At 45.3% G+C, this 19,064-nt stretch overlaps 2 protein-coding genes across 7 annotated transcripts in view; one reads left to right on the top strand and one right to left on the bottom strand.

Moving 5' to 3' along the window:
- Nucleotides 1-1,532, bottom strand: part of LOC135385477 (ubiquitin carboxyl-terminal hydrolase 2-like) — a 113,987-nt gene extending 112,455 nt beyond the window's left edge. Inside the window, exon 1 of one of the 3 annotated variants that reach the window (XM_064614812.1) lies at nt 1,424-1,532. The gene's annotated coding sequence lies outside the window, so the exon portion shown is untranslated. Of the gene's footprint in view, nt 1-684; nt 774-1,423 lie in introns of those variants that run through there. The other 2 variants (XM_064614814.1, XM_064614813.1) reach the window with 2 other exon arrangements.
- Nucleotides 1,533-1,960: 428 nt separating this feature from the next.
- On the top strand, nt 1,961-17,348 carry LOC135385479 (transcription initiation factor IIA subunit 2). 4 transcript variants are annotated; one of them, XR_010420429.1, is made up of 6 exons: nt 1,961-2,143; nt 5,000-5,104; nt 10,053-10,182; nt 12,285-12,330; nt 12,731-12,754; nt 17,189-17,348. XR_010420429.1 is itself a non-coding variant. In XM_064614816.1 (5 exons), exons 1-4 carry the CDS (start codon nt 2,072-2,074, stop codon nt 12,293-12,295), a joined length of 318 nt encoding a protein of 105 aa, XP_064470886.1. In that variant the 5' UTR covers nt 1,961-2,071; the 3' UTR covers nt 12,296-12,330; nt 17,189-17,348. The 4 variants fall into 4 exon arrangements, 2 of the variants coding, with proteins under 2 accessions (XP_064470886.1, XP_064470885.1); XR_010420430.1 differs by having other exon boundaries at nt 12,731-12,750; XM_064614816.1 differs by lacking the exon at nt 12,731-12,754.
- The last annotated feature ends 1,716 nt before the right edge of the window (nt 17,349-19,064 follow it).

The following is a 19,064-nucleotide window of genomic DNA, read 5'->3' on the forward strand; positions in this document are numbered from 1 at the left end:
AACTCCAGTAAAAACGTCGGCGACGAAGAGCTCAAAAATACAAGCTGTTCCGTGTGTGGAACAATATGCAATGAATCAATGCCAATATAAAATCAAATTAGATGGAATAAAATAAAGGAACGAACTCACTGTAGATGTCTTTACGGATGTAACCCCGACGACGCGCAATACTACTGCAACTACATTCAATACATCACTGGAACTTATAAAATTCCACGACCACTTTAAGTTACAGATGTGTACACAGTGAGCTTATGTTGGGTGCTCTAAGACAAAAAATCGCACAGCTACTATCGCACAGCCACTTTCATACAAATCGTGCCACGAAACAAATCGTCGCTCTTTGATCATACACCACAAGCGAATCCGAGGCCCAACCATACCACCGACTGCGCGGGCTCGAATTAACTCTAGCCTTTCTTACATGAAACTGCAGACGCGCAATACGTAAAAGAAATTCCCAGGGGACCCGTTAAAGTACACCATTACGCAACTAATAATAGCAATGATGACTCCGGGAAGAGCACCTTTCAGCGCATGCATAGCCCTGAGGCATTCTTCACGGCGAAAAATACTATTACCGCCGTGATATTTAGAAATCGTTTCGTTCCCTCACCGACACTTGTGGCTATGCACCGTAGAGACAAATGATTATTAGCAGAGAGAAAAAAGGCGCATACTTACTTCTGACACGAGCTAAAGCGACTAACACGGGCTTCTGTCACGGTGGATGTGACAGCGAAAAGGCATCAGACTAGGAACAGGCGCGGGAGCAACAGAATGCGCAACGCACGGGCGCTACACTGTCAGGATCATAGCGCATTCCCAGACGACAGATAACTATTCCTTATCCCATCCACTTACAGCACTGGAGCAGGTGCAGTATGACGCAAAGGGTATGCGCTGACATGTGTCAAAGATCCAGGGATGGAGAAAGCAGACAGAGACAATATTTATGTGCGCAGACGACAACCCAACGCCATTCCATTGCTTTTGCAAAGCTTGCGAATGCAGACGAGAGGAAAAAAAAGAAAAGAAGGATAAGCTACAAATTGTTTGCGCGTACAAACATGAACTGTGTTTTGAAGGACTACATACGTGTTTTACGCAAGCGTCAACAACTGCCGCATGAGGGATAGCGGAGAGCACCTCATTTTCCAGTGCGATCGTATACGCACCGGAACGAAATTTTACTGTCTTCGTGTGTTTAACACATGACACGGTCAAGTTTTATTCTGCCACAGACGTCCAAACTGGTGTTCGCGATGACGGAACAGCCAGACAGGTATGGCGCATCACCATACGAAACGTTATTCGCTTGCCGGATCTATCGAACGACCAACCTGACAACATTCCGCGAGCTCAACCTCACTGCATTGCTCGGCTTCCAACACTTGAGAAAAATCCAACGCTCTCTACTCACCTGGTATTCGTCGGGAGCAACTCCTCGAGCAGCTATCCGGCAGATTCACACACAAAACTGGCGTGTGCGAAACCCGCTTTCTGTGTCAGCGGCACGGAGAGAAGACATGCCGAATACGTCACTCTCGACGTCATAAGCACGAAAGCGAGAATGCGTCGTTTTTGTTTTCTTTCTGGTTGTCATGGTGATTACGCATTTCGGTTTCGGTTTCATTACGCTAGAATTAGTAGCACACACTGAACATAAAAAAAGTATTGATTTCGCAGACTGTGCTCGCTTTGTGTCAATCCTGAACTAAGATTTAGCCAATGAGCTGCTTTCATTGTTTGTACTTTCGTGTTTTCGCCGTTTTCATTGCTAGCCTGCACACTTCGATGTTGCTGGTTATGTAGATTACGACGCTTAATTTGCTGTGTCGAAGCGGTAATCAAACAAACCATGCACATTTTTCTCATCTGACGGCCCGAAACTGCGAATTAGCGAATCGTGAAATACGAACGCCATGTCCGCATATCCGTTATAATCAGACAATACGCTCGGTGCACAGAGGCAACACTGTGCGTGTTGTCTCATCTGGAGCTTTCTTTTTGTTCTTGCTTGGGTTGGGTTTATATTCTGCCGAAATACAGTAATATTGTACAAATTACGATGAGTTACCAACTATACAGAAACACGACACTTGGGAACACCCTGCAGGAGAGTCTGGACGAACTGATCCAGGTATTATGGCATGCTGTGTACTACATTGAATTTGTAGGTGAATGCATCGCATGCCCGCGTATTCCTAAAAGATTGAGCCACTTACCGTACTCAAACTGTCGATTAAAAAGTTTTGGCAGGCATGTCTACGGCACATTGTCGTAGGGCTGACTGACGGTAGATTTGCGGATCGGACATTTCGCGAATAATTTAGGTTCGGTTGAAATTTGCACAGTAGAATATTGTTTTCGATTAGGGTGTATGATATTACTCGAAGGTTTAGTTTTAGTAGGACCAACTTTTCGTTAAATATAAATGAGCACCGCCCGCTTTGGGTAGAGCAGTGCGCTACACAATTCGTTCTTCTCCTTTTTTTTTTTTTTTTTCATTTTGCGACTTAGAGTGCCTCTCACTGATTTATTGTCATTGGTGAAATTACTGTGTTACACATGCAAGCTCGCAAAAATGCACCTCCACCACTCTTTTAATAAAGCTACGATTGCACTGGGAACTAGGTGTACAGTGATATTGTGATTACAGTCGTCTTTTTCTGCTTTGTTTAGATTCCAGCGAATGCAATCTTCCGCCCGTACTCACAAGGAACAGGGCCTTACAGAACCCTTGTCTTTCTAACATATTGTCCTTTATTTTTTGCCGAATTACCAGCAGTGTAGCCAAGTGGACACAGTGACAGTAATGGCTCTGTGGTGGTGACTCCAATGCCATGCGAAACGGAGCAGTTTCCAATGAGAACAGAAAAAAAATGTTATATTACAACAATGAATCAGCAGACGTGAACAAAGCCTGCAGAGGCAGATGTGCATATCTAGATTTTAGCTGTCATTTCTTCTTACTAAGGTGACATTGTCATCTAGTACTGACTCCCTTGTGGCTCCCTCGCTTAAATTGCTTTAAATGAGTGTGCGAGTCTCTATAGAGTAGAAATTGTTTTCTGTCATATGTTTTTTATATCATGAAGTCCACAGCTGGAGCTCGATCTACATGTGCAGAAAACGTCCATCAATGTTTCATTCAGCTGACATCATAGGTTACAGGAGCATATGAAACGTGGTGGCGGAAAGGGGGGGGGGTGGCTGGTTGGTATCTGGGGTCCCCCTAAATTCAGGACATTGTGCTGCCCCTGCATCTGACATGGTGTGAGAAAGGATTTGTCTATAGCCTTACACCGTAAAAGGTGTGCTTGCGATATGCTTGAACATCCTACTTTAAGGGCAGAATGGCAGGAGACTGTTGCAAATCGCACTGGATTCTCTCATGCAGATGCTGTGTTTGGGAGTAGCATTTTGAGATTGGACATGTCACACATAATATGCATTTCAAGGAGTATATTTTGCAATGAATGTCATGATAAGTTACATGCTATTGGCATGGTGGCTTTGACAGAGGACTGTGAGCCACTTTATCGTTTCTGAATCCAGCAGCATTTCACATGATCAGGTATCCTAGCTTAGAGCACTGCACGAGCCGCATTCTTAGGCCCAAGCCCAGGTCTCCTTTGATTTACCGCTCCATACCTGGCTTGGGCTTGGCTCAGGCCCGAGTAATTTCTCGGTTGCCCGGCCTGAGCCCAAGAAATTTATATATGCTGCCATGTCCAGCCCGGCCCAGTGTGGTGGGCTGTAGAAGTTGACCGTGGTTAACTAACAGTAGGGTAATGCATGCTCGAGCGCAACCTAGACCCAGCAATGTACGGGCCAGAGTCCATAAATGTCAAACCCCATCCTGCAAAGAAACCGCTTCACCAGCGCTCGGCTTATCGGGTAAGCCCGTGCAGTGCTGTATCCTAGCTTTCCATGACAAACATATCTGAATCATGTACGAAAATAATGTAAGTTTCACCTGTTTCTGGTACAAAACTTGCACATCGTACTGGTTACAAATGTCCACGCGAATGATAACATCAAAACGTTACATGGTTTCTTGCAATGAAATCTTCCTCCAGTCTTGTGGAGATGATCTATTTCGTGCTTCATGTACACTGCTCTTACGTGTGCCCCTCATGTGACATACATTCCTATGAAGCACAAAAAATGTTGCACTTTTTATTCTCATAATTTCAATTTGCATTGAAATGTAGCATCTCTACAATGTAACATTGCTAAAGTACGTCTGTAGCAACCGGGCTACATTTTCCTCTTTGCGATGGTGGCATTGTGAGCAGAATAAAATTCCCACTTTGCCAAATCTCCGCTCTGTTAGCCAACTCGAAATCTGAGACTCGAAGTGTGAGTATGGCGATTTGAGAGAGCAAGCAAATTTTTGTTGAGCAAATACCTCCTGAAAAAGTAAGGGGTGTCTAACTTCAGTAGAAGGGCTTTGGAAGGATTGGGAAGGGGGAGGGAAGCACATTCGGAGAATGTGCTGTTTTTCACTTGTGAGATTATGAATGGCTAGTACTCTCTGCCAGAAACTGTAGCAAACAAATGGCCCAAGAATCATGGCAAAATGTGTGATGCCATTTTGGTTTGCAAGGAGGAATAAAATTTGTGTCTTTGAACACCCAAAAGATAAAGTTTGTGAATATCTGCTTCGAAGTGCTAAATCCGTGTATTGCTGTGACTAACCACAAACTCGATATTTTTCTACTCGATATTCTTCTTCTGTGACAAACGGAATCGTAGCATCTAGGTCATGATGATGTCCGCCGTATGCTCACTCAGCCCTGTGGGATCCATGTGCTTCGAGGGACCCTTCCAGTAGGTTTGGCAGTGCATTGGGCGTAGGGATCTCTCAGGGCTGAGTGAGAATACGGCGTACAGTCTACTGTCAACGTCTCTCACTTGAAATGCCTTTGTGTCAGGCTCTTTCGACTTATTTCTATTTTTGCCTAATTAGTTACAACAATGTCGATTCCAGTGTGGACAGATCACACCACATTTAGCCCTCAAGGTGCTCCTTCAGTTCGACAAAGCAATCAACAATGCATTGGCAAACAGGGTGAAGACGAGACTGACGTTCAAGGTGAGCATAATATTTTGTGAGGCCAAGCGAGAGAGAACGTGAGTATCATGAAGAGTGCACAAACTTCTCCAATGAGCGTGATCTTCGTTTTTTGTGCTTGGCGTTTCAAAATTTTGCTGTGTGACATTCGTGGAGGTCAATGGCCTTCGCCAAGCATTGTCAGTTTTAGTAATACTTGTGGTGGTTTGTCTCCAGAATTGCTGTAGAGATAACGGGAGAAGCCTGTTAACGAAACAGCGCAACAGCAAAATCTCTATATTCTTTGCCTGCATTTCTCATTTCTTTCTCGTGGGTTTGAGCAATGGGTACTGAAATTGAATGACGGCAGCTGAAGAATAGGCACCAGCAGTGGGATTGGAACCCACACCCTCTGATTGCAGGTCTGAGATGCTACCAATTCCAACCGTGCTACCTACCCTCTGCGGCACAAATACATTTAAGTCTGCATTAAAGCAAAGTCGTGTGGAGTGCAATGACTACGGTGATATCTCATTGCGTTTCTGATATATTTGCGTGTTGCTGTTCCAAAGGCATGACGGTTTGTTTACCTGCTCTGAACAATAAAGTTGCAAAGCACACTTTGAAATGTGCAACCAACACACTCACACTAGTTTGGCAACTGATTGTATGACAGTAAAGAGACTTTCACACTGCCGCGACACTGACAAGACGGCCAACAAAAACTGGTGTTTTTCTCGTTGTCATTGCTATGCCACACTGCTCGGACAAAAAACACAAATAAACGACCATATTCAGCCAACAGTGTCTTCCGAGAGTGTCGTGTCCTAGGTCGTTGTTTTCGTTTCGAGTCACACTGAAAAGACTTGACGCGGTCGACACAGTAATCGCCCCTTCTCCCCACATCAGAATTCCGGAGCAAACGAGTACGCTGGCGGCTCTCGTCGTACCTTGCATTCAGACAACAAGTACCGCTAAAACATTTTACCCAACATACATTTTAGGCATTCTACTTGTGGTAAACAGAAAGCCTGCATCGTCTTTTCCAAAGGGTGATAAAGCCCCCATTGCCCCTTCGAGCAATTGGGGCCTCTCCTATTGTGTCCCCCTCCTTTGGCTAGTCGTAAAGCTGTAAAAGCTGCGCGTTGGCGTTCGTGCTTGGCTCTGACTGTGACATTGGACCCCTGTGCAAGACTCGTGTAGTGGACAATGAATCGAGGGATACAACGAAAGAGGAGATCCAGAGCCCTAGAACAGACAGAAGTACAAACGCAGCTCCCACCGAAAGCTGAGCGCTGGAACATAGGTTGCTGCCGACCGTCATACATCTCTGCGTCTTCCGCTTCTCAAGTCTTCCACGCTACCAAGAGCCGACACCTGGATCGCATTGAAACCTCGGACACCTGACACCCTTGTCTATCGCCTGTAATCAGATCTCAACACTGCCAACGCCTGTCGCCGCCAAAAGTATGTTTAGTGCCACCTCCGAATCCAAGATCGGCCAGGTGTCACGGCAGTCATTCGTCCGTGGTGCTTCTCCGGTTTTCTCATTGCTCGGTCATCCCGTGGGGGATGTCACAACTGCAAAAAACGCGCCCAAATGTCGATGTCAGTGAACGTGCACCTCTGGACAGCCAGAAACGTGGAAGATTGTGTGATGTCCGCCACCCAAAATTTGGGCTGCTGCCAAAGCAGTGAAAACACGGTCTCGCAACATGTTTTGCTGATGTTTTTGTCGCTGAAGTATTTCACACCGCAACAACATGTGCGTTGCTGTAGTGTTGGTGGCGCTGTCTTGCCAGTGTGGCATTGATATTGACAAAACATGGAACGCAGACAGCGACAGCGTTCTGAGTCTTGTCGGTTTCTTGTCGCTGTTGGTGTTTTGTTTTCCAGTGTGAAGCATCCATAACTAGCTTTGTATACTATACGGTATGCCATGCATAAGTATTCGTGTTTCACAAATGTGAGCTATAAAAGTAAAAAAATAATTAAAATACGCACAGAACAAATAGTGCTTAGCATATGTGAGTTAGTGAAACTGAGGAAGACCGTCACAACAGTCTGCGTGATTAACAAGTCATTAAAACGAATAACAGGAAAAAATTCTACTTCGCGTTATCGTGCTTTTTTTTTTCGTGTTCCGCGTCTTCCATCTTTTGAAATGCAGCAGTAACGGTAGCAGAGAAAGAGTCACTGGACCTGGTGCACACCACTCCGTTTGATCGCCTATCTCTGTCATCGACCCGCCCACCACTTCTGTCATGGTTCTCACCGCATGACTGATATTGACTGACGCACTGTACTGATATTGCCGGTGATAGTGCGCCGTCGGCGCGTGCCCGCACGGCGATCAGACCCGATGAAGGGAGAGATGGGGTCCTCCTCCACATGCCTTTCGTTTTTCGCTCGTCCCCCCCTCGTCTTATCTTTCCTCGCCTTCTTGTACCGCATAGGCATTCAAGCATGGCTACAAAGAGGAAAGCGTCGCAGGCATCCATGCTCTCATTCTTGACACCGAAAGCAGCAGGACATGTGTTTAGTAACACATGCAAACGTGACATCTCCGCTATAGTGGCACAGGATGTGGACACCATGGACAACGCTTTGTCTGCGCCAGTGCCGAAACTTTTGCGCACGCTGGATGGTGCCTGTTTAAACCATGAGACATCTGATCGTGGTGCACTGAATAATCACATCGGGAACAAGCAGGCGTCGTCATTCAACGCACCATGGCTTCACCAGTATCCTTGGCTTGTCTACGGCAAAGCCAAACAGGGGATGTTCTGCAAGCTATGCATCAAATACGACAAAGAGACCTTTTGGCAAGCCTGTGTGGAACGAGGAGCCACGTAAGCAGATTAGGTTGGAGTGTGTTCGAAAACACGAAGCTTGCAATTCGCACCTGGATTCCGTCAAGCTTGAGGCGCACAGTAAGGTTGTTGCATCCCCACTGGAAATCCTGCGTCCTCACGTAGTGCGGTGAAACAAGCGTTTGCCAGCCTGTATCACCTCTCAAAACGAAAGATACCACACACGACAAACTATGAGCCACTTTTGGATTTGCTATCTGTGCTGAGGCTAAACATAAAGGAGCACATAGCGGCTGGAAAATATGCTACCTACTGCAGCCAACCATCTATCCAGGAGATGGTAGCTTGCCTATCAGTCGTCATTCAGGACGACATTTTGCACAAACTTCGTCAAAGTGACCATTATGCTTGTTCAATGAGACAACGGACTGCACCACTGTGGAACAGCAGGTAATTCACTGCAGGTTTGTGTTCAGTGGAAATCTGAAGGTGAAGTTCCTATCCATGATTGATGTGCTAGGAAGTCTTGACTCCCAACAGAGTGAAGACTGTGCAGTAGCCCTTACTGCCATCAACATTGCAAGTGCAGTTGAGAAAATTATTGTGGAAAAGGGACCCTACGTGGTGTTGGCACAGATACTGCACCTGTCATGAAAGTAAAAAATGGAGGAGCCGTTATATTACTGACAGATAAGCAAAAGATAAGCAGCTCTCCTGTGCTGTCAAGCACTAGGTATGCACTGTGGGGCTCACAAACTGAAACTTGCTGCAAACCAGGCAGCTAGGGAATTTCCTTATGTCAGCAAATTCAAGGACCACCTCCAGCATTTGTACAATTTCTGTGCATCAAGTTCAGTCTGTACAGCTGGGCTAAGTGCAGTTCAGAGAATACTGGACATGGAACAATGTGGAAGAAAGATTGTGGAGCCATCTGCCACACGTAGCTGGTGCCTATCTTGTACTGCCACCACATACAGCATACTGTGAAAGGGACTTCTCTGCAGTGAAAATGATTAAGAATCAGCTGAGAAGCCCCCTTAAGGAGGATTCACTGGATTGCCTCATCTGTATCGCTTGCGAAGGAACAGATGTGAAACACTTCCCGTACATCGAGGTGGTGGAGAAGTGGGCCAAGTTAAAAAACAGCAGACAAAGTCTAAGCATGCTGTGAGTGTGACAATAAATATTTCAACTGGCAAGACCATGTGTGATTCCCCCACAGTTCGGCTGAGTGTTGTATGCTACTGTCCTGTCTGTCACCTTAGAGACCACTTTGGGCTCGTACATGACAAAAAAGTTTGCATTAACCAACAAGTATGTTGTAGAACAGAGTAGCAGGGTGCAAGCTAGCTTGTGTAGCTTGCTCTAGTTGGGGTCTCTTCCCATCCACTTGTGTTCCGTCTGTGTCAGTTTACCCAAAACTCTGGGTTGTCCTCGACAAGTAGGCTGTAATCACAAGGAGTAAGCCAAAAATGTAGATAGACATTGCTCCTGTGATTATGGACACCGACCAACTTGCCTGACTCTCCAGACTCAGCAAGTAGGTTGTCAGTTATGGAGGGCATTAGTTAAGAGGGCATATGCATTAAGAGAGCGCAGGGTTTAACAGTAATGCAGTCGCGGATTCAATGTGACTACTTTTTAAGCGGGACTACCGTATAGGTGGGTACGTACTAACGAGGTTCCACTGTATAGTAATGCTGTAGCAGAATGGCGCGGTGTGGAAACCTCACTCTTTCTCAGACAGTGCTCTTGGAGTAATTCCAATCAGTTCAGCTATGCTGGCAGTGGTTCATTTTGTCATAATCAAAAACAAAGTTTATGGAGGGGGCTGGCACTGTTCCACTAAATGCAAAATATACATAAATAAATGTGTTTATGTTTTCAGTTATGTTTTCAGTACTACTCCAGGTGAATTGTATCGAAGTCATGCTAGACCCTGCTCCAGTGTAATTGGTAGTCCATGCAGCTCTTTATGAATGTTGTTCAGTTTTTGTCTACACCCTCCACATTTTTGTCTTATTGATGTTTGGTTTTCTTTAATTTTCATTTTCTTCCTACAGCCACAATCACCATTTTTGTATTTGCATGTGCAAGTGTTCACTACGACCCATACCTCCCGTACAGTTGAATATCTTGAGCAAAGGCAGATGTACTTCTTTGTCATCTTCTTTCAGGCTGGTCACCTGAGTACATACCGTTTCTGTGACAACGTGTGGACCTTTGTTCTGAAGGATGTTGAATTCCGGGAGGTTCAGGAGCTGGTCAGAGCTGACAAGGTTAAAATTGTGGCATGTGATGGAAAAAGTGAGTGCCGTATTCGTGAGTGCCGTTGCTTTCTAACTATTATTGCATGTGTAAGATCTTTTGAAATGAGACACCTTGCTGTTCAGAGCTAACTTTTCTGAAACGGATCTATCGCAAAATAGGTGGTAGTGTGAGTTTCAGGCATTGATGGCAGTTAAAAAAAAAAAAGAAGATCATACAGTAAAACCCTGTTAATTCAGATCTCACGGGACTCACGAAAGTGTCCGAATTATCTGAATGTCGAATTACTGAATGGACCACATAAAAGGGTGTACTTGCCATTATGAAGACACTTTTATTTAAGAAAAACTGTCAGGGTATGGTAGTTTGCTTTTGCAAGCACAATTGCACTGTTAGTTTTCGGTTAGGTGCTCCACCACACTTGCACCACTGGAGGCATTCAAGCAGAGATCGTCCAAAACCGCAAGTGCTTCTGCTGCTTCTGCCGCGGAGGTGGCTTGCGACGATAGTTTTCTCAGCAGTTTCAAAGACATCATCCACAATTTCATCTTCGGTCAAACTGCCAGCAAGAGCAACAACATCGCAGTTTTGACATACCGTATTTATTTGTGTAAGGCCCGCATTTTTTTTCGGAATTTTGAGGAGGTGCGGCTCTTACACGAAACAGTCTCATCAGAACCGCAACTTCGCCACGGTGGCTAATCAGAGTAACGTAGTAATAACTCGTAATAACGCTGTAATAACTCGTCAAGCAAACATTTATTTACCAATGATCGCAAATCTTAATAATGGTCTTTGTCATCATCATATTCGCTCGCGGTATCACTTGCGCTCTTGTCGTTCGCGTCAGCCCAGAGGTCGTCGTCTTCGGTGCCGTCCATGTTGTTGGAGATTCCAGTCACCTTGAAGCTCTTTACGATGTTTCATAAACCGTTCCAGCCAACCTCGGCTGGCTTTAAATTGTACATGCGGAATGTCCATGTGACGGGCAATGGCGAGGGGTTTTACGCGTATCATTTCGGTTGATACCGCATAGCCATTGTTCCTCGTTGTATTCATGTAGTCCACAAGTTGTGCTTCGAGTCTTGGGAACTTGCACTGTTTTCCACGGAACGCTTTTCGGTTGCGGCTGATCCCGGTGAGCTGTTCTTTCTGACGTATCCAGGAACGCACACACTTCTCGTTGATGCCAAATTCCCGTCCAGCTGCACGCTTGCCGTGCTCTTCAGCTTACTGGACGTCTCGTAGCTTGAATGCTGCAGTGTACGCATTTAGACGCTTCCCCATGACGCAAACTGATGATCCGAAACTGCGGGAAATGCGCGACAGAGCTCACGTGGCAATGGCGTGGTCTAGCATCTGCAAATGGATGGAGAGTGGCGGGTGGTGGTGGCGCCCCCTTTTTGCTTAGTTTTTTTTTTTTTTCAAAATTTTCAGCTTGAAAGGGGGGGGGGGGTGCGGGCCTTACACGAGTAAATACGGTAGTCCGCAAGTTGCACTGAAAAAGGCAGGAGACCACGGGAATGGTTGTAGCCCCCTTCGGTGGTCGTGTACCCCAATGCAGACGGAGTTCTTCAATCGCGTAAAACTGCACGGTTCGCAGTAGTTCGCGATTTCTTCGCAATCTATCATGGAGTCGCCATGGCAGCTTAGCGTGCTGTGCAGAAACGAGTGTGAGACACGTGGTTGCTTGACGAATGCTTGAAGTAGAGGGAGAGAGAAGACCTCACAGCGCTGACAACCATAGTGATGCGAGCGTGCCTGTTCTTTTTAGTTGTAGAGTGGTGCCACACTTTGCTTTCTTTGTTCATGTGATTGTTTGGGCACCCGCTGTTTGCAGACGTTTGTCGTGGTTTCATTCTATCCAAATTATGCGGTGGGCACGCGACTGCTTCCGAATTAACGAGCATTTCTTACCATAGACTTATATAGGCATCTGTCGCGACCGCACAAGTAGTCTGAATTCATGGGGTGCGAATTATTGAGGTTTTACTGTAGTCTGCACGCCTTCAAGTACTATAATAAAAAAGTGCATGTTTTGGTCAAAACTCTGCGTTAAACATTGTGCTTACCTCGAAAAAGAGCTATGGGAAAAAGCCAGATCAGTTGTGAGCTTGAGAGCCATTTTCAAATATTTTCAGGTGCGGAATGACAACAGTTGGGCGTCTGCACCGTTTCTTCTTTCCTGTAAGGACTTATACTTAAAATAACAATGCCAGCATTTGGGTGCTGACATATGTATTCTCTTCTGTTGCTTGCCTCACGGTTTTTATAGTTGTGTTATTGAAGTTTAGCTTTCTTTCTATGCGTATCTGAGCTCTGTTCCTTCCTCTCTTTCTAGTTATTTATTTTTGCGGCTTCTGGAATACCTTAAAGATACTCTATACATTAAAAACATATTTTAGGATACCCTGAAGCTCGTGCAGAACAAACTCAAACTAAGCAACCTTGCAAGTATAGTCTGCACAACCCTTCCTTGTGGGGTGTTCAGCTGCCTCCTAAATCGTAGCTAGCTAGCTAGCTAGCATCTCATTACATAGTGGTCATGAAGTAATTCAAATTTTAATTACACATTTGTCATTTTTAGGGGTTCTGTATTGCATTCAGGTAGGTATGTATCTCTATTCCCAATCTCTTCTGTAATATTTCAGTTCTAGTCATGTATTCTGTGGTTCGCATATTGACCAGTTGTCACTCCTATCAAGCACTGGTGCATAAATTGTCACACGAGATAGGTGGTGTGTACTGCCAAGCACTTTGGCTGTTAAACAGAAGAACGAACCATTCCCTGGTACTTGAGTACAACTCTTGCACCCCTGCTATCCCTTGGTGTGGTGAATGCTCACAATGTGGAGTGTAAACATGGCATCACCTAGCCATCTGGAGAGCATCCCCACACCTTGTCCAACACCATTCAGTAACGGTTAGTTACGTTTGTGACTGTCAAATGGCTGCCAATCAACCTATTCTTATTTTCCCAGAAAAAAGCTTATATTATTCTGCGCATAATGAGAACCTAAACAAGACTAACCGCAGGTCCTTTGACATCCTGCTCTCTGTGTGTTTGAGTGCTGTGTGACTGACTTCCCCCACCCCAGAGATGAAATAAGTTTTCACTCCATTTCATGAAATAGCAATGACGGAACTGTTCTTGTTCCTGCAAAGTATCAAGTCCTTTGACTTGACGACGACAGTTTACGATGATAGTGCATAGTGATACCAAAAGGTAATGGAATGCATTCAATAAAAGAGCAAGTTGAGGTACTTCTTTTGAACAAAGTTGAATTAAAACTGCAGCCTTAGCCCTCCTACCTCGCTAGTCCTAATTTTGCGGAGAACAGTCTCAGTGGCCTCTCTGCAAAATTAGGACTAGCGAGGTAGGAGGTGAGGATATAACTCAGAGACACAAACCGAGACGATCTATTTGCATGCCGTACATCTATAGAACTTCACATACCCTAAAGAAGGTGACTAACAGGTTTGAAGTGCCGGTGGTCCCGAGTGCCCCACACAAGCTCAACTCCCTATGCAGGAAAGTGAATAACATCCAGGATCATGGTCAGAAGTGTCAAGTTAAACATAAAAAGAAATATGTAGAATGCGCCTGACAAGTTGTCTACAAGATACCACTTACATGTGGCCGCTACTACGTCGGCCAAACAGGTCGGTGTCTGAACATCAGACTGAGGGAGCATGAACTAGCAATAAACAATGTTGCAATAAGTGGATAACTGGCGCTGCATTTCAAACAATGTACCTGCTATTATGTACTTGTGGCTGTTTGTTGATTAGAAATCAGACTACCCTTATATTCCATTCCACCAGTGGCATGGCCGAGCGGGTTAAGGCGTCCCGCTCGTTGGTCGTAGCCAAGGTCGTGCTGAAGACTGGGAGCTGATGGGTTCGAATCCTACCAGAGGCTCTGCTCTCTGAGGTTTTCCCTGGGTATTCCAATGACCTTCCAGAAAAATGTCGGCACAGTTCCCCCTGAAGTCGTCCCAAGACGCACACTAATCCCACTGTCCCCCACTCCTTCCTGCTGTCTTCTATCCATCTGTCCACACCTGTATGCCGCTCATAGCCACAGTTGCTTCGCGGTGCTAACATGGAATTAAAAAAAAAAAAAGATATTCCATTCCACCATGACAACATCCTCAAAAGCATCATTCTTCCATGACTTCATCGGGATGCGTTTTGAGAAGCACCCACTAAAGCCAGCAACTGTCTTCCTCGTACACGTGTTAGATTAAGATCCTAATCACATGCTATGTTAAGGATAAGTTACTCATGCAATGTTGCAGGACTAGTCTTAGCAGATGACACTGGGAAACACAGTGAAGTTGACCCCAGTTTATCACATATCTGGATCACGTCCTACCCAGACAAAAAACATGGGGACAGATTTCAGTCCCTGCAAGTTACTTTAATTTTTATGGGCCTCATTTTCCGGATCCAGAGAAGAATTTCCAGGAACTGCTCAGGAAAATGCCCAAAACCGGCATCCGTTATCCGGATGAATGAATGGACGAATTAAGGGATCCCTGGTGGGGCTTTTTTATAACGAGGGCGCTGCTGTAATGTCCGGTGTTGAGTCAGAGACAGTGTGCGACTTACATTTTGTCAAGCCAGGGCGACAACCTTGAAGAATTTCCCCTTTCCCGTCACACCTGTGTATCCTGCTCGTACGTTGATCTAGTTCAGTCATTTTACACTGTTAGAAAAGGTGTTGCTTTTGGTCATGTGTTCCCCTTGTCACCGAAACCATTGAAGATTAGCAATTAGTATGGCAAGGAAAGCTGCAATATGCAAGAAAATGAAATGTGAGTGCATACAGAAGATTCTGGATCCCGGAGTGAATCCGGTGATGTACCACACGTGTAACCGTAAAGTAGTATCCTTAAATATTCATAGGACTATCGTTGAGTGGATATGTGCATTTTTGCAAAACAGGTCACAATCTGTCAAATGGGCAAACTCTGTGTCATGCACTACCAATGTCATATCAGTTTATGTTGATGGGTTAGTTGGTGCATTGCACCAGCGCTATCTTCTGTACTGTCATATCATTTGTTCCAGAGGAGACTGTCTTAGGCCTCATACTGTTTTTGACCTATACAATGACCTTCCTGACGGCATATGTTCAAGGATTAAACTTTACGTGGATGATGTTGTGCTATATAGAGAGATCAGCAGTAATAATGACAGTATGATACTGCAAATAGACTTAGATAGTATTGTATCTTGGTATCGGATATGGCAGGTGGAGTAAACATGGCGAACAGTAAAGTTATGACAATATAAAAAAAACAAGCAACGTATGATAAACCAATACTATTTACTAAATGACCCCATTGAATGCATAAGCAGTTACATATATTTAGGGATATATTTCTCTAACGATATAACCTGGAAATATCACGTAGATTATTTGTGTCAAAAAGCAATGTGAACACTTGGCTGCCTACGAAGAAAACTGATCTTGGCTACTCGGGTTGTTAAGCGACTTGCATATGGAACTCTGATACGTCCACAATTAGAACATTCGACTATCCCTGCGTTTGCTGTCCCAGAGAGGGAGGCCCCGCCTCCTGAATGACGTCCAATAGGGGGACGTGGAGGTCAGGCACTTCCCAAGCCTCTGCTCTTGCCTAAGAGATGGCACAGCGTTACCGTTGTTTCGCATGTCGCAGGGCTTCTGCTGTGGCGCACCAATCTAACCAACTGCTTCGCCGTCTGTTAACCAGCAGCTGCCGCTGTTTTGCCTGCCGCAAGGCTTCTGCTACGGCACACGATCTAACCCACGGCTTTGCTGTCCGTTAACTGGCGTATGTGCGACTCCCGCTTGGCCTCGTTCCCATGTTGACGGACGGCGAAGCCCTTGGTTAGATTGATGCGCCGTGGCAGAAGCCTTGCGGCAAGTGAAATAACGGTAGCTACACTCTTATCTAAGCCTCGTTCAGCAGTTGGTTAGATTGGTGCCCCATGGCAGAAGCCTTGCGACACGCGAAACAACTTGTAACGCTGCGCCAGGCTGCTCTCTTAGGCGAGAGCAGAGGCTTGGGAAGCGCCTGCACTCCGCGTCCTCCTATTGGACGTCATCCAGGAGGCTGAGCTTCCTTCGCTCTTGGTCAGCAAATGCAAGGAAAGTCGAATATTCCTCTCGCATACGAAGTCTTCACCAGAAATACTTAATTGAAATGCTGGAGAGGATTCAAAACAAATCAGTCCACTTTATTTTTAACGTGTGGGACTTTGATATGAGCATTACCTCCTCAAATGTTGTACAAACACTTTCTTAGGTTGTCTTTGTTAAACTCTGAGAGCTTGAGTTTTTGTAAAAAAAAAAGCACACACAAAAAAAACTCTGATGTAGCACCTTTCAGGCATTTCAGGTTAAATAAATGAAATGAAATGAGGATGCACAAAGTGCACACAGAAAGACTTCGGTGTTCTTTGAGTAGTTGACAACACAGATAGGAGCTTACAGGAACGGAATGTCTCCAGTAATTTTACATGAATGATGGTGGACTGTTTCTTATGCCCTCCAAGATAAACACATGCTTTGTTAGCAACTGATCGCTCGTCGCCTCTTGAATTTCATTTATCATCCGAACATTTTCGCTGGGAACGGTGCAATCCGGATAAAAGGGGAGATGACTGTAACTTTGTGACTGTTTTTTCTTGTCTGCTTGAGGTGGAGCAAGCATCCGCAAGAAGTCGTCTGCCGCCCCCCTCCCCATTTTGTGGAAACGCTTACTGGCAGAGCACTGGTTCCATAACCGCAGCCGCATCTTGTATGTAAATCAGCTGTGTGGTGGCTGGCTTTTCTATGGCTGCTCTGTGTTGTTGTCATTAAGTACTGGAGGCCTAAGTTGTCGTGTTCGTGTTTGCCCACCTGTGTTGCCAGCTTCGGCTTGATCATGTTGCAGCTGAAATTTTACTGCTCCCTGCCAGTCGTGCCATAGTAAGGCCAGGGTTGAGACAGAGTGACGCATTGTTCACCCAGTCCATTTCTAAAGCCAGTGTCTCGTTTACTTTTTTTCAGACCAGAACCAGACCTAAACATCGTTTAGGCAATGAAGAGTGTACAGTATGCTGCGAAGGTGGACCACAGTGGATCGTGATTGAGCTACAATCCAACACTCTTTGTATTTATAACCTACTTGCATTGTGATCCTTTTAATAAACCATGCTCATCAGAACTTGCGCATTCCCACCACACATCATCCTAGAACATCATCTTCTCTTTTGATAGTCTCTCTCAATATTGAGAACTCCTAAATTGGACAAAGTCACTGTATAGAAGTTTACATTGTTGTCCTTATAGAGGTTCAGTTGCATGCCAATGCTATAGCTCTGACGTGCAAGATAAATTTCTAAGGACGGCATTTGAAGAAATGTCAGTGTGCCGGTGACGGTCCACACGTCTCTGATTGCCGGTCAGGTGTGCTTTTAGTATTACTGTGTGTTGACATTGCAATCTCGTCAACGTACCGAGGCCTTGTTCGGAAAGACATGGACACACATTCACTCTGGGCCACATTCTCTTACATTTTCTTCCATGCGCAATCACATTTGGACTCACATATGTACACACGATGGCAAGCTGCAAATTCATCCAAGTAATGGAAATTACAGATATTGTATCAACAATTAGAACAAACAGATCACTTTCAGAAATACGTTTGTGATGAGAAAAGAAGCTGATGTATACGTATGTATGAGTGGGGGATGGTGTGGGGTCGTAGAAGGCTCCAGTGGCACCAAGGAATCCACAGTTGCACGTTAATTTTATGCGATCAACAAGGCCTACTATATTTGCTTGTCACAGAGCACCGACAAAATGTCGACATACCTCTCAGTGGTTCGTTTGACAGAAGGCAGGTCATACATGATGCCTGCACTCGGCACCGAAAATGTAATTAGTTTTGAGAGCAGAAAAGACGTATTTCGCGGTTGCCATAGCCCTGCCTAAGAAACGAGCAGTTGGAGTGACAGATATTAAAGCAAGACCGCACAGGAAGCACACTCTACACTTTGTGGGGCCCCGCTTAAAGTACTCTTCTTCTGACTGCTGAAGTGACCTGTACAAGAGGGAACGAATTGCGCTTGTGTGAGCCAAAATTTTCAGACAAGGCACTTCTGCTGGTGGCCTCACCCTCAGTATACCGGAAAACCCCTAGTGGGATTCCCTGAAGAGTAGTGTGACCAGTATGCCCCCTTTGGGGAAACTCTGACCACTTTATATCAGTGCTGAGTATTAAAAGCGAGTCTTGCGAGGAATGGGGGCTGCATATACCTGATGCTCCACCCACTTTTCGAGGTATCTAGCCAGTCATGGGTCGAAATACAGTTCCCTGTTGTTACAGGCCATCCTGTACTTATCCCTCACCCTTTTTTCCTGGGAGTGCCTCGATATTCGTGGTTGCGAAATTCCCGATCTCTAAATTCACGTTATCGAAACAAGGAAAATCAAGGCGAATGCTGATATGCAGTGTTTAAAAGCACGAAATCACTATCTAACCACGCAAATTCACGGGTTTTCGATGTCTGTCCAAGGCGTTTAGCGGACGAAGCCGCATTTTAGCGTCCGTTAGGCTTATCAGGGCGGACACGATGGAACAGCACGTTGGTTAGTTTGTTATTGGGTTAGTCCAAGTTTGGTGTTTGCATTTCTGTGTCCAGGTTAGTCTAAGTTCGCTGTTGACGACGCCCTTTACAGGCGGCACTACCGCTCCTTGTCGTTCAGCAACTCTTTCAGAAGATGTGCAAACATTTCCTGTAGCATACCGTTTGGTTGGTATCGTTCGCATATGTCGGCGCGTTGCTAGGCACAGTGCAGGATGTTCCTAAGTAAATTGTTTTCAAGCAGCGATGTCGAAAAGCGAACGAGAATGCTGGTATCCGAGCGCGTTTATAAT

Source organism: Ornithodoros turicata, chromosome 2 (assembly GCF_037126465.1).
Source record: "Ornithodoros turicata isolate Travis chromosome 2, ASM3712646v1, whole genome shotgun sequence".
Lineage (NCBI taxonomy): Eukaryota > Metazoa > Arthropoda > Arachnida > Ixodida > Argasidae > Ornithodoros > Ornithodoros turicata.

Excerpts from the sequence above, each read along its gene's own strand:
- LOC135385479 (XM_064614815.1), top strand. The coding sequence starts at position 2,072 with ATGAGTTACCAACTATACAGAAACACGACACTTGGGAACACCCTGCAG. Across the intron at positions 2,144-4,999 it reads GTCTGGACGAACTGATCCAG|TGTGGACAGATCACACCACA; the intron begins GTATTATGGCAT and ends TGTCGATTCCAG. Across the intron at positions 5,105-10,052 it reads AGACGAGACTGACGTTCAAG|GCTGGTCACCTGAGTACATA; the intron begins GTGAGCATAATA and ends ATCTTCTTTCAG.